The 10,337-nt window shown below is 31.0% G+C and overlaps 1 protein-coding gene across 1 annotated transcript; it reads left to right on the forward strand.

Annotated features, from left to right (window-relative positions):
• Positions 1-2,085: 2,085 nt before the first annotated feature.
• Positions 2,086-2,733, forward strand: LOC112523784 (acyl-CoA--sterol O-acyltransferase 1-like). The gene has a single exon (XM_025133462.1). The coding sequence runs from the start codon at positions 2,086-2,088 to the stop codon at positions 2,731-2,733; it is 648 nt and encodes a 215-aa protein (XP_024989230.1).
• Positions 2,734-10,337: the final 7,604 nt, after the last annotated feature.

A 10,337-nucleotide genomic window follows, 5' to 3' on the forward strand; every position in this document is an offset into this window, starting at 1 on the left:
CCCCCCCCCCTTCTACAAACTGTTTAGTATTCTTGTAGACCCTTTAGGACCAACAAACATCAACCCCAAAAACCCGAAAAATCACTCGAAATCAACAAAAAAGAAAAAAAAACCAAAATTGTTCATTAAAATCAACCAAAAATCTTAAAACATCCTTCGAAATTAATCAAAAAACGATGAAATTCGGCTGGTAACATATAAGACCACTTTACATGTTGTTTAATTTATCTTAAAGATATAGCAACTCGACAAATATCGTCTAAGAAGTAACATATGGATGAAGAGAAAGAGCATAACCTTAAAAGTCTTCAACTGCGGCTTTAAAAGCTAGTAGAGAAAGCTTAGAGAGAAAGTACTTGGAAAATGTGGTCCTAATTTTGTGAATAATTTAAAAAAAACTAACACCGTTAATATTCACAAACTTTCAGGAAACGCCTCTAGATGGTTCGATGGATTGGTACCCTTGTCCTTTCTGAAAAGGTCTAGTGCAATACACAAGTATAAAACTCTCTGAATTCAACCACCAACAATTGAAATATTGCACTTCAACCCCGAATATAGAAAAACCTTTCATAATTACCTATAAATAGTAATATTTTCGACATTAACGTATCAAGATTGAACAATATAGTTATAAATTTAACAAAAGAAACCATTTCTTTTGTCATATTTATTAGAAACGATCTTTTCATAACTAAAATTTTGTTTTATTTTAATTATTATGTGCTCCATTTCAGGTTCTTTTTTGGATCTCTCTTTATCTCCGTATCACGCCTTCTGTTTCTTTTCTTGCACTCACAACCCTAACAACCTCATTACCAACCCTCGTCGCCCGTCTCTTCTTCTGCACCATACACAAACACCTGTCGGCTCCCATATGAACACGGAAAAACTATTTTCATGGAACATGGAAACAAAAGCCAAATAAAGAAGAAATAGAAATGGAAGATGGAAACCGTGAACACTACACACGAGAGAAAATTAGCTTGCAACACAGATTCTTGCTCACCTTTGTTTATGATCCAAATGACGCTATTGAACGGGACCCAAATCAATCAAACAAACCACATGGAGTTGTAGGGGGGAGGGGGAAGATGCCGTGATTTACTATTATCATTGTGGTTTCTCTTTTTTTGCAAGTGGATTTTCTTTCAATTGTATTTGTTCTTTATTTTCTTCTTGTCGACCTTTGTTTATAGTTAAGAAAAATAGAGGTTGGTGTTACGGGTGGGGGTTGGGGCATGTGGTTTAGGGTTTATATATATATATATATATATATATATATATATGATTTTACGCATTTAAGCAGTAAAAATAATGTTGTAAAAGAAAATGTAAAATGATTAAAAATTCCTTCACATGATTAGCATGTGGGGGACTTAATTAAAGAAAGACCATACGCCCGCTAAGGCAAGGAAAGGAATCCGTTACAAAACACAAATCGGAAAGTGTCGAGTAAAATTTCTGAAGTCGAGTGATGAAATTCTAAGTTTTCCTTAAACTCGAAGGACCATTCTGTAATTTTATATACACATGTTAATATTGTTCTCAAAAAATGTAAGGTGTATGTTAAACCCTACGATACCATATCTTAGCATATATATATATATATAGCTTCATCATTTGGTTCATCCGAACTTCTTTTTTGCAGCAAGAAAAATAAAAAATAAACAAAGTGAAATGGAGGGTGAATCATACAACTTCGTTTTAGATTGGAGCCTGGCTTTGGCATCCCTCCTCTACTGTCACAGTGTTGGTATCTTTATTGCACGAGGTACAACTCGATTCTTGGTTTTGTTTCCAGTTATACTTCTCTTCTTATATCTCCCTTTGAATCTCAACACCATGTTCCTCTGTGGTCTAACCTTCTTCTTCATGTCGTGGCTTGGAAGCTTTAAACTCATACTTTATGCTTTTGGTGAAGGTCCTTTATCTTCTTACCCACCCCTGCCTTTATCTCACTTCATATCTACCGCTTGTTTACCCATCAAGATCATAAGAAATCAACAACACCCATCTCACCAAATCACCAAAAAGTCCCCCAAAGAATATGCTCTTAGGTTTTTTCTACTTGTGATCACCATCATGGCCCATAGTTACAAAGACAATTTCCACCCTTTACTAACCACAACCATTTATGCCTATTACATCTTCTTCTCACTCGAGTTACTGCTAGCCGTGGCAGCTTCTTTGGCTCGAACCCTACTTGGGGCTGAGCTGGAACCACAATTTGACGAGCCTCACCACGCTACGTCGGTCCAAGACTTTTGGGGGAAAAGATGGAATCTCATGGTTTCTAGTATCCTACGCCCTACAGTCTACCATCCAACTCGTGCGATCTTTAGCCATCTGGTTCCTGCAAGATGGGTATCAGTGCCTGCTGTTTTCACAACGTTTCTAGTGTCTGGGATCATGCACGAGATGATCTTTTACTACCTTGGTCGGTTCACCCCAACTTGGGAGGTCACTTGGTTCTTTGTAATTCATGGGGTTTGGGTTGGAACCGAGATCGTTCTCAAGAAAACCATGAGTCGACGCTTTGAGCCCCCGCCTCTTATATCTCGGTCATTAACATTGGGGTTTGTGATAATTACGAGCTTTTGGTTGTTCTTTCCCCCATTCTTGAGACTAAATCCATTTGCTCGAGGTTGTAGAGAGATGATGGCATTTGTAGGGGCTTTTAGGCATTGGCATCTGATTAGTCCTGATGAGTATTCATGTCCATACTTTTAGAATGGACATGGAAACCACAATTATCACGAGCAAACATATTTATAACGAGGAACGCATTTTTTTATGCTACTAATACTATATCGAAGTTCAATTTCATGGTTTGGTCTAATGGTTTTTCATCGGTCTCTTTTAATATTCTTTTTGGACATCGTCTTTAATGCTATTAATGCCAAGATTTATTTTTTGGTAAGAAAATACATGATGGCAAATTTAACGAATCATATAAAGTCATAGGATGTGAATTAGTAAAATGTAATAAAGTTTGATTCAGTTCTTGTTTATTGCAATCGATTTTTGATTAACAAATGTTTCAAAATTTCTTATCTTGTAACCATTTTGACCATTAATTTATTCATACATTTGATGATATGTATACTCTTTTAAAAAAAAGTTTACAAAATAATTAAATTGACAATAAACTTGATATATACATCATTAAATATCACAAATTCAACGGTACGATTGCCGATCAAAATAATTAATAAATGAAAATTTTGAAAGTTTCTTACATTAAATAGATAATTTTGAACCATTATTACGTCGTTTGAGAAAGAAAGAAAGTCCTTTTTAAACCGAAATAATAGGTAAAGTAAAACCAGTCACATTTTTCGTTTAATTAACTATTTATATTAGTATTATATCGAATTTGATAATTGAATTTTGGAATCATCCTTTTTATAAGGGCATAATCTAACTCTTAAATACAAAAACCATATTTACAATCTTTTGTATCATACAATTGGATTTGTACGTGTTGTGGGTTTTGCGTGAAATATCATGTGTGTTGAATTTAAGCCACAAACTTGATTGTACACAACGACACATTATAAAACAGATGAAATCAAATCAACTAGTACCATAAAATGGCCATACAAAGTTCAAAAACGTACATTAATATGGAGACTTAAGTAATTGTTGTTCTATCCTTGTGATATACTATACGATCATAGGAAGAAGAGGCTAATCGAATATAACAAATCAAATGAGGATTTCAAACAAGAGAAAAAAAAAAAACTATATAACATGCAATAATTAAACATACAAACAAAACAATCAAAGTGTTAAGAAATTTACTTTTTTTTTATTACAAATTATATAACTTCAACACTCAAAGTAACTACAAGTCAAAATTATTCCGAGAAGTCACAATGACTAAAATGGTAAATAAATAAATGACAATAATATCAATTTATTAATTATTTTTAGTCATAAAATTCATAAAAACATTAAGTCTAATAGTCATTTTTAATGTAAAATGATTAAAAATTTCTTATATCAATTGACAGGAAGATCCAATAGTCAGATATGAGATTAGCAACGAGGTTTTTCGTGTAATCAATGATGGCAACAGATTCATGGTAAGAACTGATGATCTTGATTGGATGCATGACTACTTGAAGGATTTTACAATCAAGAGTCGGAATGTGGAAATAATATGTAAATCATATGAGAAGATCTAAGGTGTCTCACGGGAGTAGTTTCTTAAAAGAAAAGACACCATATCGGGTGTCAGATACTTTTAGAATGTATGAGACTATGGTTGATTAGTCTTGTTGGAAACGACGGTTTCATTATCCTCCATATACCTTTTAAGAATGGTAAAGGGGATGATTTAACTTATTTGATTTGATGAAAGTAACTATTGTTAGTAAGCATGTGTTGCTTTGAGCAAGATATAAAAGCAAGTAGGTGGTAAAAAAGTGTTAATTGTAATCATGTATCATATTTAGTAAGTTTGAAATATTTTATGGTTAAATAATAAGGTCTATTCAAGCGTATGAATTCTAAGCCATAAAAAGGAAGCGTTGGAATTGTTCCCATAATTATAGCTAGAAAGACATCAAAGCTAGAATAGTGTAAACATGCATGAGACATTTTGCATTAGTCAAAGATAAGTAAGTTGCAATATAAGTTGAAGATGATGAAATAAGTAAAGATAGTTGATTGATAAAAGGTTAGAGAAAGTAATAAGGAAGTTAAGAAGTTACCTGGTGAACATCATCATCCTGATATCTATGATTGTTAATGTGAGCATGATCAGAAAATGCTAAAATTGGAGCAAGATGAATGATGTTTATGTAGTCATTAAGACTAAATGTACATCAAGTATTATGAAGTATGTAATGTAAGGTTATAATTACGTAAACTTGAGGATTATTTTGTATATAATGATGTTACAGTGTTGGCACTATGAGGTATATCAGTGGAAAATGATATAGTATTCATGTCATGCTAATTGAAAATGTATGAATACAAATATACAACTTTTTATTTGAAATTAGTAACAGTGGATTTTGGAGCTCGAAATACGGAGGCATTATCTAGAGAATGATCGTATAGCCTATACTCTGATGGCAAAAGACATCTCAAGGGCAAGAGAAAAGTACATGCATGTATAAATGCATGAATATGAAAATGTGTGTGATGTTAGATGCATAGTTGAATTATGAAAGAATTTACAAGGAATATGACGAATGCTTGCATGTTGCCATATTTTGTAGATAATAATAACATGGTGGTATCTATGTGGGGTATCTTTAGTGACATTTGGAATAACCGGTTAGACTTGAATGCATTCACTTATAATAAATGACTATCAAAGGAGTACTCAAGTAAAGCAACTCGAAGAGTTATGTGATAAATTCCAGCCGGTTTGTCGAACTAACATCGAAGAGAAAAGAGACAGATGGATGGATCGAAGGTAGTCCATCGTTCATTAGAAAATATTGCTCAAGTTAGCGATGGATAGAAGATTATTGGGATGCAAATATGAGTTACTCTTAAGGATGAATGGATGTTTAAAACTTCAGACAATAAAACAGTTGGTATGGTGAAATTTATTGCACAATATATCTAATTTAAGAAAGTGTTTAGTAGGCAAAAAAGAAGTCGTAACTCTTAAGGATGTTAAGAAAAGATAATAAAAAAAAACTAAGAAGCAAAAGGATTTCTCTTGTGAATGTTCAATGAAGAAGTCATAATGGTTCGGAGGCTACTTGGGAACTTGATAAGGGGACGGGATTGAGATGCCCTCATTTATTTGCACAGCCAAAATTTCAAGGACGAAATTTTGTTAAGGGGGAAAGTTTGTAATAACCAAAAAAAAGAGGAAAGAAATTGGTAGTCGTTAAATTTCAAGGACTTGTAATGTAAATGCAATCAAAGTGAAGGGTTTAGACCCTAAGATTGAATGTAATTCAATGACATGAAACCCAATGGTCTTGAAACCTCCAACCATTAATCATGGATGATCGTTTCAAATTTCATGAAACCGCCAATAGCTTAGTATAAAATGGAAGTTTGTAGCTTTATGTGAAGTTTGGGTCAAGAAGGAGAACTATTGTGAGTTAAAGGCGATGGTGAACGCTGTAATGAGAGTTGACAATGCTCTACATCGTAGCTAGTTTGGCACCAATCGGAGAGATGCTAGCCACTTCAAAGATCGATTTGGACTACGACATGTATGGTGAGTTACACGTGATTTATTTTTAAAATGGTTGCATGCCTTATCTATAATTATTCACAAACTTGATTGAAGTTTCTCGAGATTTTTGATATGCTATATATACGTGAAAAATTAGATATTTTTATAATATGTGTTTTGAGTATTTGTGTGTCAATGGGGATGTACTACCATATGATTTTGTAAAGTAGAGCATGCTTTGTGAACTTGTCTAAGCCGTAAGTGCGGACATGCTGTGTGAATTCGCCAAGTAATGTTGTGTGAGGTAGACATCTTCCATGACGCCGTTGCTTTGTGATATAGTCACCCACTGTAATACCTTTATTTTGCGAAAAGTATAATTCTCATCAAGGCATGCTTAATTTATAAAGCTTAGTGAAAATTGTTTATTGTAAAAGTTGTTGTTCATGCATGAAAACCATGGATTCACTATGCCTGAGGCTTAACCAAAACTTTTTTAAAACTTTTTCACCCAGGTTATCTATTAGATTGGAAAGAAAAATGGGATGAACAGATATATATATACGGATTAACACTAAAGAAATATATGTGCAGATCAAGACATAGTTATATAAAACAAAGTTATGTTCCTCAAGATTGTAATTTAAGATGATGATATAAATTGTAAGATTAGAAATTTTATTTCCGCTCTAATGTATGTGTTTGATCTTGGGATACTCATTTTGATATATTGTAGTATTTGAAACTTTGGGATGTTACAATGCAATAAACATACAAACAAAACAATCTAAGTGTTAAGAAATTTGATTTTATTAAATACAAATTATATAACTTGAAGCCTCAAAGTAAGGACAAGTCAAAATTATTCCTAGAAATCACAATGACTAAAATCGTAAATAAATAAATGACAATAATATCAGTATATGAACAATCTCAATTTATTAATTGTTTTTAGTCATAAAAACATGATACATGCAAAACATCTGATTTCGATCCATCAATGAGAGTACCACATAATTGTACACCATACATTACTTTGGTTTGCTCACCCTATTCAACATCAGTTTCGAAATAACTATCAACAATAATAATTCCTAACTTTTCAACTATTAATTATCCAAATTCATTCCTAACTTTTCGACTATTAATGATCCAAATTCATGTTTAAAATAATGTGACATTTTATTTTTATTTAATATTTTATAAATAAATATATAGACAATCATTTTCACTAGATGACCAAAAAAATTGCATCAAAATTCAAAGTATTTTTTTATGGTTTCTATTTTTAGAACATAATTTCACAATCTTTATTTTTTGTTTCTAAAATATAATATTTCAAATATTTAAGAATCTAGATAACCGGTTTAGATATTAATAGGTTCACACACAATTTAAAATTATTTTGTGGATGTTATTATATAAAATTATTATTTATTTATTAAAAAATTATAATTTAATTCATTTATAAAATCGTTATTTTTTATTGTACAAGTAATTGAAACATGTGATTTCCCAATTTTTGTTATCTTTCATCGTTAATCTTTTCCAATCTCAACAAAATAAAACATTCATTCATCGTTTTTAATCGTGAGACAAAACCCTAATAACTTATTCCCTTAATTTGTTCTCATATATATATAGGGGTTGGTTTAAATACTAACCAAGATTTTTGTGCTAACTTTGTTAACCAAGATTTTTGTGTTAACTTTGTTAACCAAGCTCAACCAATCATATTCCATCTTTTCTTTAGGTTCACATATAACTCATATATTAATGATAAGGCTAATTAAGTAATTTGTCATTTATGTAACTCCCAAATCATTAATTGGGAGTTACAAATCTAAAACTCTCAATAATTGATGATTATGTAATATTGATATTTTTTATAGGTGTTCATGTTTTGTAATTTCGATTTATTCTATCCATAATGATATTGATTTTGTAATTGTTAAAGAATTTTCAATTGTAAAGATTTTGATATCGTCCGAGTAATATAGATAAACCTATTGGAAAACAGATCGACAACAATAACAATGAAAAGATTAAAATCGTCTACGACTACAATCGGAATTCGAATTCATATGTAGTTGTTAAGGAATTGTTCACAAGTGTTCATATTATGCTTATATGTATACTAGCTGCATATCTCAACATTGGTTTGCTCCTGAATGTGTTCATAATGAATGAACTATTGTTCAAAAACTATTCATATTGTGTTCATATGTACACTAGCTGCATATCTCAACATTGGCATGCTCATGAATCTGTTCATAATGAAGGAACTATTGTTCACGAATTGTTCATATTGTGTTCATACCTGTTTTTTTATTTATTTACTTTCATGTAACAACTATTCTTATTATATTCATATTGTGTTCATAGATACAGTCCAAGTTCATATATATGTCAATTTTTATTCGTATATATATATATATATATATATATGTGTGTGTGTGTGTGTGTGTGTGTGTGTGTGTTCATATGGCTCTTACATTAACAAAAATAAATTAATAAAAATAATGAGATTTTTTGATTTTGGAACTATCAATTAATGATATGGGAGTTACATAAAAAAGAAAATTACCTAAATACTCTTTTCCCCTTTGTTCACATATGTTCTTTGAAATTGTAAATTHAAWAWTTTAATTTTTTATCATGATTAATCACAACCCTTTATTGTAAGAATCAATGGCCAAGATTGGTTAACAAAATTAACACAAAAATCTTGGTTAGTATTTGAACCAAACTCTCTCTCTCTCTCTCTCTCTCTCTATATATATATATATATATATATATAGAGAGAGAGAGAGAGAGAGAACTTGACAAATGCCAAGATTATTGTGTTAACTTTGTTAACCAAGCTCAACCAATGAAAATCCATCTTTTATCTAGGTTCATATCCATCTCATAATTTAATGATAATGGTAAATATGTAATTTTAGTTTGTATGTAACTCCCATATCATTAATTGGGAGTTATAAAATCAAAAAATCTTATAATTATTGTTGATTTACTATTGATCTTGTTTTTCTATAATATTGATTTATCTATCTATACTGTTCTTGAATTTGTGATTGTTAAAGGAGACCCGATAGTAAAGTTTTCGATATCGTTCAAGCTAATATGGATAAACTCATTGGAAAATAACTCGACAACAATGGGAAAGTTAAATGGTTTACGATGACAATCAGACTTCGAGTTCCGGAAGTGAAGACAATAATCAAAGCGTTTGTATTGGTAATGGATTAATATGTTATTATATTCGTTTTAATCGAAATTATGTTGATTATGACGTTTTTGTGTTTTTTATAGTTCATATTGTGTTGGTAGCTTTTTTTCTTTAGTTATTACTACGAGCCAAATTCATATATTCAAATGGAATGAGTTCATCGTCAACTTAATTTGTTATGCAATCCAATTCTGATAACCATTCGGCTCCATCAGCAGCTTGTGATGTTTGACTTGTCATAGACTGCAACTAGTGTTTATATACGTTCAGGTGTGTTCGTATATATTCTAGTAGGGACATGAATCAAGACATCTAATATTGAATTTATTTTTTTGTTAATTTATTATTGATCTTGTTTTTTTTATAATATCAACTTTTCTATCTATAATGTTTTTGAATTTGTAATTGGTAGAAGAGACCGGTAGTAAAGTTTCGGTATCATTCAAGCTATTATGGATAAACCCATTGTTCATAATGAAAGAACTATTGTTCACAAATGTTCATATTGTGTTCATATGCACACTAGCTGCATATCTTAATATTGGCTCGCTCCTGAATGTGTTCATAATGAAGGAACTATTGTTCACAAGCTATTCATATTGTATTCATATGTACACTAGCTACATATCTCAACATTGACTTGCTCCTGAATATGTTCATAATGAAGGAACTATTATTCACAAGTGTTCATATGTACATAGCTGCATATCTCAACATTCAATTAACTCCTGAATGTGTTCATAACGAATGAACTATTGTTCACAAGCTTCATATTGTGTTCATACCTTTTTTTTATTTATTTTCTTTCGTGTAGCAACTATTCTTATTATGTTCATAAATGATATGTAGTCCAAGCTCATATATATGTCAATTTTTGTTCGTATTTGACACAATGGTTCATATACACACACACACACACATATATATATATATATATATATATATATA

Source organism: Cynara cardunculus (genome assembly GCF_001531365.2).
Source record: "Cynara cardunculus var. scolymus isolate 2C chromosome LG 12, CcrdV1, whole genome shotgun sequence".
Lineage (NCBI taxonomy): Eukaryota > Viridiplantae > Streptophyta > Magnoliopsida > Asterales > Asteraceae > Cynara > Cynara cardunculus.